Source organism: Nakaseomyces bracarensis, assembly GCF_045282275.1.
Source record: "Nakaseomyces bracarensis strain CBM3 chromosome Unknown Scaff11_0, whole genome shotgun sequence".
Taxonomy (NCBI): Eukaryota; Fungi; Ascomycota; class Saccharomycetes; order Saccharomycetales; family Saccharomycetaceae; genus Nakaseomyces; species Nakaseomyces bracarensis.
This window is the reverse complement of record NW_027263957.1, coordinates 452,179-471,524: the sequence shown is the minus strand read 5'-3', so window position 1 is coordinate 471,524 and position 19,346 is coordinate 452,179. Positions and strand designations below refer to the sequence as shown.

The 19,346-nt window shown below is 33.9% G+C and overlaps 8 protein-coding genes across 8 annotated transcripts; 5 read left to right on the top strand and 3 right to left on the bottom strand.

Moving 5' to 3' along the window:
* Positions 1-816: 816 nt before the first annotated feature.
* On the bottom strand, positions 817-2,406 carry EST1 (Est1p; the record flags this gene model as incomplete). Its single annotated transcript, XM_071053398.1, has 1 exon — positions 817-2,406. One exon carries the CDS (start codon positions 2,404-2,406, stop codon positions 817-819), a length of 1,590 nt encoding a protein of 529 aa, XP_070910806.1.
* A 489-nt stretch (positions 2,407-2,895) lies between these two features.
* On the top strand, positions 2,896-4,857 carry TOP3 (DNA topoisomerase 3; the record flags this gene model as incomplete). The annotated part of the gene is made up of 1 exon (XM_071053397.1): positions 2,896-4,857. The coding sequence occupies one exon, from the start codon at positions 2,896-2,898 to the stop codon at positions 4,855-4,857; it is 1,962 nt and encodes a 653-aa protein (XP_070910805.1).
* A 1,383-nt stretch (positions 4,858-6,240) lies between these two features.
* On the top strand, positions 6,241-8,010 carry THI7 (thiamine transporter THI7; the record flags this gene model as incomplete). The annotated part of the gene is made up of 1 exon (XM_071053396.1): positions 6,241-8,010. The coding sequence occupies one exon, from the start codon at positions 6,241-6,243 to the stop codon at positions 8,008-8,010; it is 1,770 nt and encodes a 589-aa protein (XP_070910804.1).
* Positions 8,011-8,619: 609 nt separating this feature from the next.
* Positions 8,620-10,089, top strand: FAR10 (Far10p; the record flags this gene model as incomplete). The annotated part of the gene is made up of 1 exon (XM_071053395.1): positions 8,620-10,089. The coding sequence occupies one exon, from the start codon at positions 8,620-8,622 to the stop codon at positions 10,087-10,089; it is 1,470 nt and encodes a 489-aa protein (XP_070910803.1).
* Positions 10,090-10,249: 160 nt separating this feature from the next.
* On the bottom strand, positions 10,250-11,245 carry LIP2 (lipoyl(octanoyl) transferase LIP2; the record flags this gene model as incomplete). The annotated part of the gene is made up of 1 exon (XM_071053394.1): positions 10,250-11,245. One exon carries the CDS (start codon positions 11,243-11,245, stop codon positions 10,250-10,252), a length of 996 nt encoding a protein of 331 aa, XP_070910802.1.
* A 380-nt stretch (positions 11,246-11,625) lies between these two features.
* On the bottom strand, positions 11,626-12,957 carry REF2 (RNA-processing protein REF2; the record flags this gene model as incomplete). The annotated part of the gene is made up of 1 exon (XM_071053393.1): positions 11,626-12,957. The coding sequence occupies one exon, from the start codon at positions 12,955-12,957 to the stop codon at positions 11,626-11,628; it is 1,332 nt and encodes a 443-aa protein (XP_070910801.1).
* An 892-nt stretch (positions 12,958-13,849) lies between these two features.
* VPS34 (phosphatidylinositol 3-kinase VPS34) lies at positions 13,850-16,540 on the top strand (the record flags this gene model as incomplete). Its single annotated transcript, XM_071053392.1, has 1 exon — positions 13,850-16,540. The coding sequence occupies one exon, from the start codon at positions 13,850-13,852 to the stop codon at positions 16,538-16,540; it is 2,691 nt and encodes an 896-aa protein (XP_070910800.1).
* Positions 16,541-16,945: 405 nt separating this feature from the next.
* CSC1 (Csc1p) lies at positions 16,946-19,339 on the top strand (the record flags this gene model as incomplete). The annotated part of the gene is made up of 1 exon (XM_071053391.1): positions 16,946-19,339. The coding sequence occupies one exon, from the start codon at positions 16,946-16,948 to the stop codon at positions 19,337-19,339; it is 2,394 nt and encodes a 797-aa protein (XP_070910799.1).
* Positions 19,340-19,346: the final 7 nt, after the last annotated feature.

The following is a 19,346-nucleotide window of genomic DNA, read 5'->3' as shown; positions in this document are numbered from 1 at the left end:
TTATCCATTATAAATATCAATTTATTGAGCGAGTAAGAATAAGATTAACCATTCCGGGTAATGCGAGACATGTACGTTTTACAAAAAAAAAAGAGAGAAAGTGCTCGAGGTGGGGATTGAACCCACGACGGTCGCGTGACTTGTGACCTGAGCCGCTTTTAAGACCCAGAAACATCCGTACAGTTAGCTCCCCAGTTGGGGATGCCACTATAAGCACGAAGCTCTAACCACTGAGCTACACGAGCATTTTCAACGGTTAACACTAATTTATCCTGATATTATCCCCAGTTGGTCTTGGTCCTTAATCAATTCTTGGTTACTTTCACATTTTTGAAATTCGTATTAAATGAATGCCGTCACTAATGAAGATATATATTCTAATATCGAGAATTTTATAATAATAGGTCTTTTGCTTCTGATATCTGTCAAATGTATAGGCTATCATGACCATAATACGATGGTCTTAAGTATTATTTACAGCTACTTGTTATCTATGTTCCTTGCATTAACCTATGTCCTCCGATTAAGTATACATCTCATAATTTAATTGTTACATATTATTGACATATTCTATAGGTGCTAATCCTAAATAATTATTGTCACTATATATATAAATATACTATGCAACAAATTCATGGCTTATCAATTTTATCAGAAGTAAGCATGTAAAATTGATCAACGAAGCTAAATAAAATTCATAACTTATATGTGATATCTTGTAGATCAAAAAATGAAAAAGATGAAAAGATTCTTCACATTTAAAAATACATTAAAATATTGAATGGCATCGAAAATTTTTAACCAGTTCAACCCTCCTTACTTTAGTGAAGAATTTGTAGCACTGAGAAACTTCACAAGGGATGTATAAATAGCTCGAACCCTCATCGAATTTTCTTCTATGTCACTGATAGTGTTATCGGCACCATTTTGGTTTGGGTATCGTCTGTCCTCTAATAGATTATCATTAAAATCACTTAGCTCACAATTAAATGCAATCACTCCGCTAACTTCATAATCCTCAATAAATATATAGGGTCTAACTGGTCTATGGATATCTGATAAGCTCTCCAACTCTGGTTGAAGTTTGCAGAGTATTTTAACAAAATCAACTAAAAGAGAGCAAAATTTCTTTCTTCTGTGAGCAAATTGTAAAACACATCTATTAGACTTTATCCAACAAGTATAGATTCTCAATAACTGTAATATCTCCTTTTCTAGCTGCTTAATTTGTTTATTAACATATTTTGCAAGGATCGACTCAAACACCCAAAATATAATGTGTAGAAGTAGAGTATGTTTTACATGTAGCGCCTCAATTTTCAGTTTATTGATTTTTGTGAATGAGTATCTAAATTTTTTACTAGGATTCATTAAGGGGTATAAATGGAAGGAATATATGAAAAATAAAAGAAAGTGGTAAATGTTAGCACTGCTTGAAAATATTCTAGATAACTTAGCTTTCAGTATTTTCGAATTTGAAGTTTCAAAAAAAGAGGCAGGGTTTTGTAGATACTCATAATACTCTCTGAAATATGAATGCTCAAATCCAAACAATTTTGATTTGTTCAGCTCAAACCAGAAGGTGTCATCTTCCATTCCATTCAATTGCTTTAATTTCGACACCATTAGTGACAATACTTCCTTATGTGATTTAGCTACATTTTGAGAGGACTCTGCAGTGTTAAGGCCTCCAACATAATTTGATATCTTAGATGATAACTCATGATATTTGCTAGATTCATTTATTAATTTTTTGTTTGAGGATTCATTTCCATATTTGATTTCAAATCCATGTATTTCACCTATTTTCTCTAAGCAACAACTTATAAATGTTAACAACGAGAAACAGAATCTATCAAGTTCCAAAGTTTGACAATTATTAGGGGTTTGTGGCAACTTTATTGTATCGTTTATATCCGCAAGTAAATGATCAGGCATAAGGCCGGTAACATCAAAGTAATTAAAGATTTCAAATACAATCTGATTGTATGTCTGTTTTATCAAAGTAATTACTTTAAAGCAGCCTTTGTTATGTTTCCGAACCTCAACCGGTTTAACATTTCTTTTATATTTGTTTATATTTTTGCTCTTATTATATTTTCTTTTAGCAATTGGAACTAATAACTTCTTTAAAGTAAAGAGATGAAACTCTCTAAACATATAGTTCAGCAAACCAGACAAAGTAACCAAATCCTTTTTATTTTTATAATCTGATATCAATTTAGATATAACATAATCCACGCACTCTTTGTGAACATCTAAAACCCTTTTCTCAATTGGGTGTATATGATATCTATCAACATATGCAAATGTCTTGACACCAAAATATTTGATAATATCAATTCTTTTTGAGGAAATATAAAGTTCTATATCATGAATGGATCTATGATTTTTCTCTTCTTCCATTTCAATAAGCAATCAGTATCCAAAACAATTATTGTACAAGAACCACATTTATTTCAGTTACGGTTAAATTGTTTTTTCAATTTCTTACCATGGAGCCATATTCTTTATCAAATTAGTTTTAATTAAAAGATGAATACTATCCAACTTCACTGATTCGAATATCTGGATTCCTGTAACGCCCTTTTACTTCATTAGGCCAAATCCACTTAATAGGTGCTCATCGCAAATATAGCAAAAGTCACCAAAATCGACCCACAGTGGTTACCCGCAGGAGTTTTATTACTGTCTTAGAAACAGCCGTATACTCGGCAAACCTAAGCTAATACCATTTACAAGTTGATATATACTATGCTATATACCACTGATCAAGCATATGTTAAATATTAATTTATCAGTGAGGTTATTATGTTGGGTGATATTAAAGGCTGCATTTACGAGTTAAACTGTACCTAAGAACGATAAATATAGTAAAAACGCTTGGGCTAATAAATGAAAGTGCTATGTGTAGCTGAAAAGAACTCGATTGCTAAGGCTGTATCAGGAATATTAGGTGGTGGAAGGGTCAATTCCCGAGACTCTGGGTATACATATATTAAGAACTATGACTTTAGCTATAGTGGGTTTTCTTTTGCTGGTGGTCGTGATGTTTCCGTTACCATGACAAGTGTGGCAGGTCATCTTACCGGTGTTGATTTCCAGAATGATAAATATGGTTGGGGAAATTGTAGAATAATGGATCTTTTTGATGCACCATTAAGTGAAGTGATGGATCGAAATCAGCAAAAAATCGCTGACAATATTCGCAGAGAGTCCCGAATGGCAGATGTCTTAATGATCTGGACAGATTGCGACCGAGAAGGTGAATATATAGGATGGGAAATATTTAAAGAAGCCCAGAAAAGTAATAGAAGATTGACCGATAACCAGGTATATAGGGCAATATTTTCCCACTTGGAAAGGAACCATATCTTACATGCTGCGCATTCCTCTTCGCGGTTAGATATGAAAAGTGTAAATGCTGTAAGGACCAGGATTGAAATTGATCTACGAGCTGGTGTTACCTTCACTAGACTACTAACAGAAACTATGCGTCACAAGGTGGCAAATTCGCAAAATACGAATAATCCCAATAACAGAACAATGAATAGAAGAGATTTACCGGTAATTTCTTATGGTACTTGCCAATTTCCAACCCTTGGGTTTGTGGTCGATCGTTATGAAAGAATACGACACTTCATACCTGAAGAATTTTGGCACATACAATTACAGTTAGATAACAGCGAGTGCGACACGAAGCCAATTGCCTTTCAATGGGATCGCGGCCATCTTTTCGATAGATTTACGGTTCTATCTATTTACGAGATGTGCTTAGAGGAGGCAGGCGACATTGCTAAAGTTTCAGATATTAAGTCTAAACCGGCTACCAAATATCGTCCTTTGCCATTGACAACAGTTGAACTGCAAAAAAATTGCGCAAGATTTCTAAGAATAAATGCAAAACAATCCTTGGATGCAGCTGAGAAGCTTTATCAACGTGGATTTATCTCTTATCCTAGAACAGAAACTGATATCTTCCCACAGGCGATGGATCTTAAGGATTTAGTTGCAAAACAGTCTCAAAGTGACCAAAGTCCAAGTAATCGGACGGACTGGGCCAATTATGCTGCTAACCTATTGAATGACTCCCCAACAAACACTAATAAATTTAAGTTTCCTAGAAGCGGTTCTCATGACGATAAAGCCCATCCACCTATACATCCCATCATTAGCGTTGGGCGCGATATAACCTCGTTAAACGTTAATGAAAAGCGTGTTTATGAATACATATGTCGCCATTTCTTGGCATGTTGTTCTGAGGATGGTAAGGGTCAACAAACCACAATAAGCTTGGACTGGGCAGGAGAAAGATTTTACGCTAATGGTTTGATAGTTCTTGAAAGGAATTTCTTAGAAGTTTATCCGTGGGCGAAATGGGAAACCACACGTCAGTTACCTAGATTGGAGATTAATCAAGAGTGTAAGATACTAAAGGCCGAAATGAAAAGCGGGAACACTTCACCACCAAAACCAATGACAGAGAGTGAGCTCATTGTACTGATGGATGCCAACGGAATCGGTACCGATGCAACCATCGCCGAACATATAGAAAAAATACAAAATCGAAAGTATGTCCAGGCAGAGAAAGTGGGCAAAGAGACGTATTTACAGCCCACTATACTAGGTAGAGCCTTAGTCCATGGGTTTGAAGAAATCGGACTCGAAGACTCATTTGCAAAACCGTTCCAAAGAAGAGAGATGGAGCAAATGCTAAAACAAATATGTGATGGTGAAATTGATAGAAACCGTGTAGTCACAGATATTATGGATAAATATAGAAGATACTGGACTAAGACAAATGGGTCAAAGAACGTCCTACTGGATGTATATGAACGAACACTACATAATATGTAGTAACCGGCTATATACCTGTTTCAATTGTTCACGATGTAATCATATACTAAAAATCAGTCAAATCATATATCACGAACTATCTCGGCCGAGAAGGGTTTTAATTAAAAAAAGAAGAAGAAGAATAGTGACACCAGTGTAGATCACATTTTCCAGTAGTTAAAGACATAGAAAAGTACGCACGACAAAATTCAACATTCTCGAGCGTAGCAAATTCTACAGGCAAGTTTAACAATTATAGATTGACATATATATATCATAGGGTTTTATCATACCTTCTCTTTTGAAAAAAATATATATTATGTTGTAAAGATAGTAAATAGAAATAAAAAGAGTGTTAGTTGTTTATTTGAATTTATCATAATGGATATATTATAACATGCTCTTGGACGTCGATTCGTTAGGGTAATCAGATAAGTCTGAGCTCAGATGGAGAAAAATGAATTGCAAGAAAAAAAAAAAAATGAATCTTCATCAAGTCCCGTTAGATGAATAAATCATTGATGAGTCTAGATGTATATGAAAAAGAAAAAATATGAAGGAAGAAGAATATAAAAAAAAAAAAAAAAGAAATGATTAATGAGATGAGGATGGGAATAAAAAATGGTCTGACAGGAAAACAGGGCACAGAACAATTAAGTAATGAGTTGGAATAATTATTACAATAAGAGGAAAATGCAATAGTTAGTAAATAGTGGCAGCCCAAGGGAAAAAAAAATATAATAAAATACAACTAAAATCTATATCATGATACAAACTATGGATGTTGGGGAGAAGAACTAATTGAGTTCACTGGCGATTTAATATGGTGATGCAGTTAACAGCCATTTCATAGCCATAAGAATAAATTATAATAAAATAACATATCATAAAATAAAATAAACTTAAAGACAGATAAATATAGCAAAGCAATACGCACGGGATTCATTATTAAAGTGTGTATGGTTGTTAGGTGTTAAAAGTACTGTACACCATTTTTCTTTTATTGTATCGGTGTTTTTTTATTATTTTTACTTTAACTTGAATTTGAATATTGGACGACTACAAAATATAGTTGTTTAACCGCATAGTTGTACGATTACAATTAATTACTTTTTATTACTGTCTTGGTTGCATTTTAGGTCTCTATTCTCATTTATTTGAATAGTTAAAGGATTAATTAGAAATAACTTTTTTTTTTATTCCATATAAAAAGGATACCTTTTTAATACTTTTAACTTTCCATTTTGAATCATTTCCAATATTGGGTTCTTCTAACAAAGAACTATAAATATCATTTCAGCATACTCAAAAATAGGAACACTACCTGGAAATAAAGAATAAAAAAATATTATATCTTTAATAAGAAATATTTCAAAGGAAAAAAATAAAAAAAATAAAAAAAAAATGGGTAGGTGGAATATTCTAAAATATATAGAGATTCCTGTGGAAAAGAGAGAAACACTGGATTTCTTGAAGAATCCAGACTTGTTACCTATCCCTAGACATCAACAGACATGGGGGTTTTGGTCTAATTTCGCCTATTGGGGTATCATATCTTTTTCTGTCGGAACTTGGATTAGTGCCTCTTCTGCTCTTACCGTTGGTTTAAGTTATGCTGAAACAATTGGTACTTTCATTATCGGTGATGTTGTCACAATCATGTTTACTCTGGCTAATTCCTATCCCGGTTGGGACTGGAAAGTTGGTTATACTTTGGCGCAAAGATTTACATTCGGTATCTACGGTTCTGCCTTCGGTATTATCATCCGTGTCATGATGAGTATCGTGAATTATGGTTCTAATGCTTGGTTAGGAGGACTCTGTGTGAATATGATTCTTGATTCCTGGTCTCATCATTATTTGCATTTGCCAAATACTCTAGCTCATAAAGTGGCTATGACCACCAAGGAATTAATAGGGTTCGTCATTTTTCACATTGTATGTGCATTCTGCTATTTTATGAAACCTTACCAGATTAATACCCTTTTGATTATATCATGTATTGCTACTTGCTTTTCAATGATGGGAATAGTCATCTATCTATGTCATAAAAATGGAGGTGTTGGTGATCTTTTTACATCCTCTAAATCCACCGCAAAGGGATCTGACAAAGCATGGGCCTGGGTGTATATGATATCCTATTGGTTTGGTTCGGTGTCCCCAGGTTCTGTTAACCAAAGTGACTATTCTAGGTTTGGGTCTTCCCAAACCGGTATCTGGTTGGGTACTATCTGTGGTCTCTTAATTCCTACCACTCTGGTCCCTGTTTATGGTGCTATTGGTGCTTCTACAACAGAGCAACTATATGGGGAACAATTGTGGATGCCAATGGACATTACCACATATTGGCTAAAAGACGGTTATCACTCAGGTGCTCGTGCTGCTTCTTTCTTTTGTGGTGTTTCATTCTTGCTATCTCAAATATCTTACACTATCTCAAATGCTGGCTTCGCTAGTGGAATGGACTTAGCAGGTTTATTACCCAAATATATCAATATCAGAAGAGGTGCTGTTTTTACCGCCATGGTTTCTGTTGCCGTCCAACCTTGGAATTTCTACAATTCATCATCTACTTTCTTGACTGTTATGAGTTCTTTTGGTGTTGTTATGACACCTATCATCTCTGTTATGATTGCTGATAATTTGATTGTGAGAAGGAGACAGTATTCAGTAGTGCAAGCTTTCACCCTAAAGGGCGAATACTACTTTTATAAGGGTTTTAATTGGAGAGCCTTCGTTGCTTGGGTTACAGGTATGGCTCCAGGTTTGCCAGGTATTGCTTGGCAGGTCAATAACAATTATTTCCATAACAGAGGTATTGTTAACTTTTATTATGGTGACTCATTCTTTTCTTTTGCTATTTCATTCTTCCTATATTGGATACTATGTGTGGTCTTTCCATTCAAGATTGAAATTCTGCATGATGACAAGGACTATTTCGATGCCTTTGATGACGAAACTGCAATCAAGAAAGGATTGGTTCCATACAGCGAGCTTACTGAGGCGGAGAGACAAGAATATTTCATTCCTAAGGCATCCGAGAGAGATGTTGAGGTGAAATCCACAGCGTCCGAGAGCGAAGTATCAGAACATTATATGGAAGGTATTGAAAAAACCAACTCTGGTAAATCTCATGATAATAATGTACAAACAGAAGAACTTCGGGAAAACTAATGCGATAGTGTATTTATAATCACAAAACCATAATGTTTTCGTTTTTATTTTTAAACCCTTTCTTCAATGAAATGGTTTTTAACTAATTCCATGCTTTTTTTTTTTATGGAAATCTTCCCATCATATTTTATAAACTCTTTTTTATTTGTTTTGCAAATCTTTTTAATACAATATACATTTAATAATAATTATTTAAAACAAATACCAATTATATATCAATTAAATATTATCATTATTAAATAATTTGAAATTATTTTATTACAACCTATCGCCAATATGGTGCCTAGTTTAATATTTTTGTTAAGGCTCAAAAAAAAAACAGGCTATATAACCCTGATAATAAGAAAAAGGGAAATAATGGAACTTCTTAAAAAATTAGTTAAGATGACATACAACCAGTTTCAGTTAGATCTGAAATTTAAAATTTAAGGATCACTGAAAGCACAATTATAGTGTATCTAGTGCCAATATTCTATTTGTATTCAGTTCTTGGTTAGATATCGGCGAGGAGGGTCCTTCAATAAACGAAATATACTGGTGATCTGACTGCAAGGACATATATCCGAAAACCAATTGTGTAAAGATAGTACTCACACAAAACCGATCACCATGATGGAAACGTCTAAGGCCAAGGATGTGCTACCTTCACCAGCACTTCGAGAAAACCAATTGGCTCACAAACACTACCATAATAAGAATTATTCTATCACAAATAGATCCAATAACGGAAACTATTCGGATACCAAGAAACATCGCTCTGAAAAGGCATCGAATATTAATGCAAATACTACAGATAGGGAGAAGAACACTCCGGAATTAGTAAAACGTAACTCAAGTAGCGATAGGGCTAGAGCACACAAAACAGCACCAATGTTCAGGAAAAAATATCATTACACTCTGGTGCTTAAATCACTTAACAATACCTTCGAGACAAAGTATTTAGTGATCCCATTTAAACCAGATGGACTAAAATTAGGGAGACCAGTTGCAAACACAAACTCAAATGATAATATTTCGTTGAATAATGGTGGGAAGTCGAATAAAAATTCCTCTACTTCTACTCAGGTACACCCGGATAACGGTAATTTCGATTCCAGAGTTTTATCAAGAAACCATGCCTACCTTAGCTGTGACTATTACACTGGAAAAATATATTTACGCGACTTAAAATCAAGTAACGGCACTTTCTTGAACGGTAAACGGATCGATCAACATGATATCGAAATCAAGATAGGTGATTTAATAGATCTTGGGACTGATATCGATACGAAGTTAGAGCACAGAAAGATCAGTGCCATCATAGAAGATGTTTATATTCATCCTCTATTTGAGTATCCAGATAATAGTATATTAGCTAGTAATGTGAACCCATTAAATAATGGAATTTTGAAAACTATTGCATTTGAAGCCTCATTAAACCACTCCCAAGGCGCACTGGATTTAGAAGACACGATACTACGATCTGATATTGATATCCTCAGTGGAATATTTATCAACAACTCAATTGGTACTAGTCAAAAATTAATTGATGTTATTAGAACTCTTGCATCTGAATTAGCTACCAAAAAAATTGACAAATTAAGGATGAAGACTGTAGAGAATTTTTTTATCAGGTATACTGCTGATATGGATTATCAAAATAAGTTATTAGTTGAGCAGAATGATAAAGACCTCATAGTATTACAAACTGACATAAAAAATGAATTATCCAATAAATTGTCCAATTTCATGAAAGATCATGAAAGAAGTATAAAAGAGACTAAAGAACTACGTGAGACTATTGTGAATAGTTCTTCCAATGAGCAGGAAAAAATAAATAACCGCATAAAACTCGCTAAGGGCAACTTGGAAGATTTGAAGACTAGATTAGAAGTTGAAAAGTTTAAAAATGAAAAGCTACAAAAAAGAATTAATGACATTTCCATCCTTAATGAGGAGGTATTAAACAGCGCTGAGAAAGCAAACGAGAAACCTAAATCAAATAAACCACGACCATATCTAAGAAGCTGGACTTTTTGGACTGTTGGCGTTGTATCTGTAGGTGTTCTAACAATTGCATTGAAACTATCATCAAGGTAGTTTGTACACCAAAACTAAAATATCCTAGATTGAGGCTACCTTACGTATATACAAGCTATTTAATAGTATTTAGGGAGTTTCTAGCATTGAAGAGTTTTATGACGTAATGGCTGACATTTTCATCCTTTACTACTCACGAAAAGATAATACAAAGCAAAGCTTAATTTTTTTCTAACATATTTTTTAGGTCATCTTCCATAATTTGCATTCTTTCTATCGTTTGTATTCCTAGTACTTTAGCCAATTGTTTGCCGTATTCGATAGCAAACTGTTGAACACTAACATGCGCATTAGGATTTTCATTCATAATCGACGTGGGTATGCTATCTTTCAGCCCACACATTTCAAATCTCTTCATATATGATAAATCTGTATCAATATTTACTGCCACACCATGTGATGTTATTGATCTTCTAACATGTATCCCTATACTTGCTATTTTCTTATTTGTTGACGTCCAAACACCAGTATTTTCGGTAACAAATGCGTCTAAATCAAGTTTGTCTCCTTTTTCATTTAGTGTAGTATGTTTTAAGGCGTTAATGGTTGATTGTTCAATAGCTGCCACCAGACATTTAGCAGGAAAATCCTTAAAGGTTTTAAGGTCCAGTATTATATAAGCAACCAATTGACCTGGTCCATGGTATGTGATTTGACCACCTCTTTCTACTTGAACAAATTTGGGTTTAGGATTATTCTTCTGAACCTCTGGAACAAAGTTCTCGAATGCTTGTATTTGTTGATCAGTAATGGTTTTTTTAACTCTCTTTCCACCCGTATAAGTAGGATCAAATTCAAATGTAAGTAGTAAAGGATTTGGTTTCATAGACATAATTTGATCTAGTATTTTTTGTTCATTTTCATTTATAGATGCATTTTCGTACTGATCTTCAATTTCTGCTACTCTTCTTTTAATCTTTGACTGTAACTCTTTAATATCCAATTGAGCTTTCACAAATTTCTCCTGAATTGCTAGCCCATCTTCAAAACTCATCCTTGGTGTAAATTGTAAATGTCTCAATGTATTAGAAGACTCATCAATCGGTATGACGGTCTTGGTCAGTGGTTTCCTGACTGTTGTTAAATTAACTCTTTGAGAGCGTAAGCTCAATATACTGGTCTTACCATATCTTCCAATACGTCCCTTCAACAGCATTATTCAGACCAGTTTCAAATAGTGTTTTAGAGTATATTGGCCTAAGTATACTCTTAACCATCATTTCACCAATTACATGATTTTATAAGAATTTTATAATTTTTTTCACATCAAAGCGATATTATATTTTTATTATATAGGCATCATCAAAGCCACTAGAATAAATGTTGAAATGCATTAAGTTGTATTAGAATTATATAAATTTATATAAATATCTGGCCATGTTAGTCGGATTATGCTGAATTATAAGTATATGAATATGAGAATATTTGTTCTCTCTGTGTCGAGATTTTTTGTTTAGACTCAGATGTGTTTTTCAATAAATTATCATGGGACCTATGATTTCTATCTTTATTGACAAGTATTATGGATAGTGAATTTTAACCTGCTCTTGGAGCGTATTTATTTCTTACAATATCAGGTATTCTTTTATATGGCAAACCACCTCTATCTTTCCGCAGGAGTAGTTTATTTTGGCCGAAAGCTTTAGCTATAACTGGTTGACTGGATTCTCCTTCATCGAGATTTACAGGTTCACGGGCAGGCTTGTTCAAGTCTGTACTGAAATTAATGAAATTCACCTTTGATGTCAGAGGTGTTCTTGTCGCGCAAGGAACGGGACCACCCTTAAGTTCTGATATATCAGAGTTATTAACATTTTCATCAAATCTAATATCCCACATAGGAAGCTTTAGGACAGATGGCATAGGGTCCCGTAAAGGAAATTCCCTTGGTTGACCAGCGACAAATGGTTGTAGAATTTTTTTCAATTCCTCTGGCGAGACTTGTAAACCAGTGTTGGGCAAACCATCACCAAATACTGTAATTAAAGAAGACTCTGACTGAAACTTAATTCCCACTGGTTTCTTCTTGGTTGAATTTTTCTGATCTCTATTTTTTAGAATTGATTTCAGGCCATTTGTTTCAATATTATCATCTTCTATTGAGGTAGATTTTATTTTTTTCATCTCAGGACCTTCATTACTATCATCATTCAATGGTCTCTTAGAGGAATCTTCTTTTTTCAAATACTTTGAAAAAGATATCTTCTTTTTTGAGTCCTCTTTACTATTATCTTCATTAGTTCCTTTTTCAATATTATCATCTTCTGGTATATTATGATTAGTTGGCCTTATCTCATTAGGTAATTTCGAATGTAATTGTTCTGTGGAAAAACCCAATTTCCTAACCAAAGTCATATAAACCCTTAAATTTTCTTCAATGGAAGAATCCAACGTATATAGCTTTACTACTGCAGTTAAAAACCTTTCACCTTGTTTCTTCAATTCTTCATCATGCGTATCATTCATAATCAATGTATCGATATATGCTTTCCTTTGAGCTGCTTGTAAGTACGGAAGTTCGTCCTCAATATATTCAAGTGGTTTATTTCTATCGGCCTGTTCAGTCGCTATTTTTTGCTCTTTAACAGTTCGAAGCTCATTTAAAAGATCATTATACATTCTTTTCAACCCATGATATAGACTTAAGTTGACATCTGTAGTAGATGCAGGTTGTCTGTCCAAATCGTGATTGTCCTTCATAAACTGTAGCAATGCTGCATCAATTAGGTTGATATGCGAGCTTATTAACTCGGATTGTTCTTCTGTAAGCTCAGGAGCAGCTGTAAAATCTTGTAAATCTTTCTTAACCTTCTGTATTGACGCTATCGGTAGTGCATGTTCAACATTTACTTGTGGATTAGAACTCATCTCTTATGTATTATTTTTATCGGTAAAACACAATTTGTGATGCTCACTTTTTCACTTCTTTGGGACCTCTTAAATCGTGTATTCTCTCTCTTTGATATAAGTATTACAAGTCAAATAAGAAACAACTAAACAAATTTAAGGAGATTTATTCCTGTATTGAGGTATTTGGGATCAGGTCTTTTTTTTTTGTTTTTTGTTATAAATATCTTATCTCCTTTTAAGATTAAATCTACAAATTAATGATGAGGGGAGAGTTAACCTTGAATGTTTGTATTGTATATGTGTAATATTTTCTTTTATTTTTAGTATCTCTTTTGTGTTTCACCCACAATATAGGAAATAAGTAAGTTTCCAATCAGAGAAAAAAAAAAGGGACTAATGAATCAATTCTGAGGTTTGACTAATAAATTAGATTTATTTCTACCTACCTTGTATAAAAGAAAATGAGATCTAACTAAAAATAAATAAAGACAAAAATAGAACTTACAATAAAATATTAAATATTAAATATAGAACCAACGACCACTTGAAAAAATCGTCATAAAAAAGTATTGTTGAACGATAAAAACATGTGATATAATCATATACGTGTATCACATGATAAATATCTGTATACGAATATCATTCCGATATTTCGTCATTAAGTATTTTATATTCCTAACCAAGGCGGGTGACTATATATCATATAATTACATGGTAATATTATACATAAGCATGTAAATTATCTTTTCTTAAGGTCAATTCCTGATGGATAGGTATAATACGTTACTTCCTGTGTTAGATTTCTGATTTATATTTTCACTTCTAAATTTACTATTGCAGTGTTTTCGATTGAAAAGCAAAAGGGTGACTGCTTAACATCCAACAAGCTAATAACATTAAAACAACCAAAATGGTATCTAAAAGTGTTTCATTTTATCCCTCTGAAGATATCGATGTACAGCTACAGGTAAAGATCATATCATTGCAAGGCCGAAAACGGTTATTGAAGGCCTCTGAGAAGCTAATAAACCCGCAATTGGGGTTGACGTTATCGAATATATCACCTGCCAGTGATATGTTGGTATCTGTTCAAGTATTTGATTCCAGAACTATGGAGGATTTAACGATACCAGTATTCTCAAAGTATATTCCATTTAGGCACAGCAGAGTTTGGGATCAATGGTTGACTCTCCCTATACGGATCAAGCATTTGACACCAACCTGTAAACTGAATATTATATTATGGGAGTATGATGGGGACAAAAGAGTACCGTTTACCACGTTAAGTGTACCTATATTTAATGATCGAGATTATACACTAAAGCGTGGTATTGAAGCCATCAAGTTTGATAAAAATGGAGATCAAAGTACAGAATCTATGGAGATTGTGGATACTATCAACAAGTTCTTGTGTGGAGAATATAAAAAGGTGGATTGGTTAGACGGCGAAATATTACGGAAACTCTATAAACAGTTTGAAACTGTGGAGCTACCGATAAACACATTTATCTTTAATATACAGTTCCCTATTATGGATTTGCCAGTAGTATATACAGAGAAATTATACGAGGATATTCAACGTAATATTCCCACACTTTATAATTTCGATAATAATTTCTCAGTGGACCACTCGATAAGTAACAATAATGGAAATTCAGTAGTTGATCCTAAATTGAAAATATCGATGGGCACCAAATACAATTCTACGCTTAAGTTTTATGATCCAGATCAATTTAACAACGATCCCGTTGAAGAGAAGTTCCGGAGATTAGAAAGAGCGTCAAAACACTCAAAATTTGATAAGCAATTGAAACCTGATACTAAAAAAAGAGAATATCTCAATAGAATTATTGCTTATCCACCAGGTACCAAACTTACCGCCCATGAAAAAGGATCAATATGGAAGTATAGATACTTTTTACAAAGTAACAAAAAAGCACTAATGAAACTACTCCAGAGTACAAATTTCAAAGAAGAAACTGAACGAACTGAAGTTCTTGAGATGATGGATGGGTGGGCGGAAATAGATATTGATGATGCTATTGGATTATTAGGTCATTCATATAGAGATTTGTCCGTTAGAACATACGCTGTGAATAGATTGAAAAAGGCTTCTGATAAAGAACTCGAATTGTACTTATTACAATTGGTCCAAGCTGTGTGCTTTGAATATCTGTATACTTTTACGGATGCTATGAACAGTGATTTTGGAGTCATCGACTGGTCCTCTGGGTCACATTTAACGAACAGTAGTCATAAAATTAATCCAAATGATCAAAATTTAAATTCGATCATTCATCGCCATCACACTAACTCAGAGGCAAAGCTACCCATAAGTCAGACTTTCTTGAGTTCCATACATAGTCATTCAGATTCTCAGATGATTGAAACCCCCATTGTTATATCACCACTTGCTGAATTCTTAATAAGAAGAGCATTGGTGAATAAGAGGCTCGGCAATTATTTTTATTGGTATGTCAAATCTGAGTCATACGATCAACCATTCCTAAACCAAATATTAGAATCCTTTTTAAGCAGAATTGCGAAAAATGATGAAAAAACATTACAAAATCAGATGAATTTCGTCAGTTTATTGAGACATTGTTGTGAAGAAATCAAAGCACTGAAGGATACCGTTGCTAAGAAGAGAGAATTATTACAGCACTTATTATCTGGTAAAGTAAAATCTATGCTTAAACAATCAGCTGTGATACTCCCATTAGACCCTGACATTATTCTTAAGGACGTAGTAGTCGAAGAATCGAAAGTATTTAAAAGTTCATTATCACCACTAATGATAACTTTTCTCACCAGTAATAATGAAAAATATTCGTTAATGTTTAAGGTGGGTGATGATTTAAGGCAAGATCAATTGGTAGTACAAATTATTAGCTTAATGAATGAACTTCTGAAAAATGAGAATGTGGATTTAAAACTGATACCGTATAAAATTTTAGCTACTGGTCCTGATGAAGGTGCCATACAATTTATTCCTAATGACACAATGGCAAATATACTGAGTCAATACCATGGAATTTTACCTTTTTTTAGAGCACATCATCCGGACAAAAATAATGAATTGGGTGTAAAACAATGGGTTATGGATAACTTCGTGAAGTCATGTGCCGGATATTGTGTAATCACTTATATTTTAGGTGTTGGAGATCGTCATTTAGACAATTTGCTAATTACCCACGATGGGATGTTTTTTCATGCTGACTTTGGGTATATCTTAGGGCAGGACCCTAAGCCATTCCCCCCTTTAATGAAACTTCCCCCTCAAATAATTGAGGCTTTTGGAGGAGCTGAGTCATCTAATTATAATAAATTCAGGAGCTACTGCTTTGTAGCATACTCGATACTAAGAAGAAATGCTGGATTGATACTCAATTTATTTGAACTGATGAAAACATCTAATATCCCAGATATCAGAGTAGATTCAGAAGGTTCGGTTTTGAAGGTGAAAGAAAGATTCAATTTAGATTTAACCGAGGAAGAGGCTACTATTCATTTCCAAACATTGATAAATGATAGTGTAAATGCGTTGCTTCCTATTGTTATTGACCACTTGCATAACTTAGCTCAATACTGGAGAGCATAATAATTTTTTTTTTCTCTTTTTTTTTTTTAATAATTTTTAATAATGATATGCAATTCCTTATTGATGCTTCTAACACTAAATAATTCTACTTTTTTTTTTTAGTAAATATATATTTATAGAGTTAAGTGTTCGCTTCACCAAGTATTAAGCTATAACTATTGGAACGTTTAATTGTTGTCTTTTGTCAATACGTATCTCTGATATGGCGTCTCTATAATAAATCAAAATCTATTCCGTTCTGGTAAGAAAACCGCGTTATAAAAGAAAAGGGAAATAGGGAATCACAATCCATTCATATAAATTAGTTCATATAGTGGATTCCAAACTTAGAAAACAACTTTCAAGAACTAATTGTAGAAGTGATCTCTTCTGATATCAACGCAATACCAATCGTGTTCATAAATTATGACTTTTTACGGAAATATACCCGAATTACTATACCTAATTAATACACTTCCTACAAATGGCACAGACGGTGACTCTCCTGATTTTAGGCGACCAAGCGCTATGGTTGTGACAACACAACTAGGGATAGCTACTTCTTTAGGATTATTTGCATTACTTGCCTTTTCAATTCTGCTAAAACGTTTCCCTAGGTTATATGCCAGTAGAAAATACAAAGAATCATGTCAGGCTTTACCTTCATGGGATGAAACCAGTCTTTTTGGATGGTTACCTGTATTATTTAAGATAGACGATGAACAAGTCCTAGAGTATGCTGGTCTTGATGCTTACGTCTTCTTAGGGTTCTTCAAAATGTGCATCAAATTACTGGCAATTTACTGTGTATTTTCCATTAGTATAATTTCACCAGTACGATACCATTTTACCGGAAGATATGATGGTGATGATGACAATGATCCCAATGAGAGAAATCTAATAATCAACTCTGGTTTAAAGTTATTTAAAAGATTTGCAGAACAGTATAATAGTGCGGCAGGTCATGATGACCATGATTATATTCCAGAAAAATCGAGCGTCTATCTATGGATGTATGTGGTATTTACATATTTCTTCACCATACTAGCGATCAATTTGTTAATGAGACAGACAAAAACAGTTGTAAATAGTAGACAAAATTACTTGGGTAAGCAAAATACTATAACCGATAGGACAATTAGGTTATCTGGTATACCCATAGAACTAAGAGATGTTACGGCTCTGAAAAATAGAATAGAACAACTGAAAATAGGTAAAGTTTCATCTATTACAATTTGCCGAGAATGGGGCCCATTGAACAAGCTTTTCCACTATAGAGAGCTAGTATTGAAACAGTTGGAGCTCAAATACTCAGAATGTCCGGATCATCTGAGAAATTATGAAACATATACAGAGAGTTTTAGACTCACTAGAAATGAAGAACAGCATTCGAATATAAGTCATGGTAGTGATCCTTCAACAGATATTGAAACACAAGCTACCCCAGATAATAATGTTATTTACTCAGAAGTGAGAGTAGGCGAAAGACCTGTAATCAAAACAGGTTTCCTTGGTATTTTTGGTAAGGAAGTTGATGCTATAGAACATCTAGAACATCAACTAAAATTCATTGATAAGGAAATAATAGAAGCTCGGAAGAGACATTATCCAGCTACACCAACTGCATTTGTTACTATGGACTCTGTTGCGAATGCACAAATGGCGGCTCAGGCAGTATTAGACCCTAGAGTACATTACTTTATCACCAGATTAGCTCCTGCACCGCATGACATTCAATGGGATAACGTTTGTCTCTCAAGAAAAGAACGCTTGACTAAAGTATGGACCGTTACAGTATTCATTGGATTATGCAGTTTGTTCTTAATTGTACCAGTTTCCTATCTTGCTACCCTATTGAATATGAAAACAATTTTAAGATTTTGGCCTAGTTTAGGATATTGGTTAAAGGAACATAAATGGGCTGAAAATATTGTAACAGGGCTATTACCAACCTATTTGTTCACATTACTAAATGTTATCATCCCATACTTTTATGAGTATCTAACCTCCTACCAGGGATTGGTTTCTCACAGTGAGGAAGAGGTTTCTTTGGTTTCCAAAAACTTTTTCTACATATTTGTTAACTTGTTCTTAGTTTTTACATTAGCGGGTACAGCTTCCAATTACTGGGGCTATTTGAGCGATACCAGTAAGATCGCTTACCAATTGGCCACTTCTGTAAAGGAGTTCTCATTATTTTATGTTGATCTGATTATATTACAAGGTATCGGTATGTTTCCCTTCAAATTACTATTGGTGGGAAGTTTAATCGGATTTCCTCTAATTAAGATTCAAGCTAGGACTCCAAGACAAAGAAAAGAGCTTTACAATCCACCAATATTCAATTTTGGTTTGCAACTACCACAGCCAATTTTAGTTTTCATAATAACATTAATCTACAGTGTTATGAGCACAAAAATTTTAGTATCAGGTTTGGCTTATTTTGTGGTGGGTTTTTACGTTTACAAATATCAATTGATATTCGCTACTGATCATTTACCACATGCTACTGGTAAAGTATGGCCTCTGGTGTACAGAAGGATCATTTTAGGTCTGCTCCTTTTTCAGTTAACCATGACGGGTACCCTTGCTGGTTTTGATAGCGATTGGGTGCTATCTTCATGGTTATTACCACTACCTATTATAACTTTGAGTTTTTGGTGGGATTTTGAAAAAAATTACCTTCCACTTTCTCAATACATTGCACTAAGTTCAATTAGAGAGCACGAACGAGAAAACTCCATGGTTACATCTCAGGAAGATGAATCTTATTCTTATCCCTTCTTAGTAACTGATCTGGAGAAACCAATGGTAGAGTAAAATATCT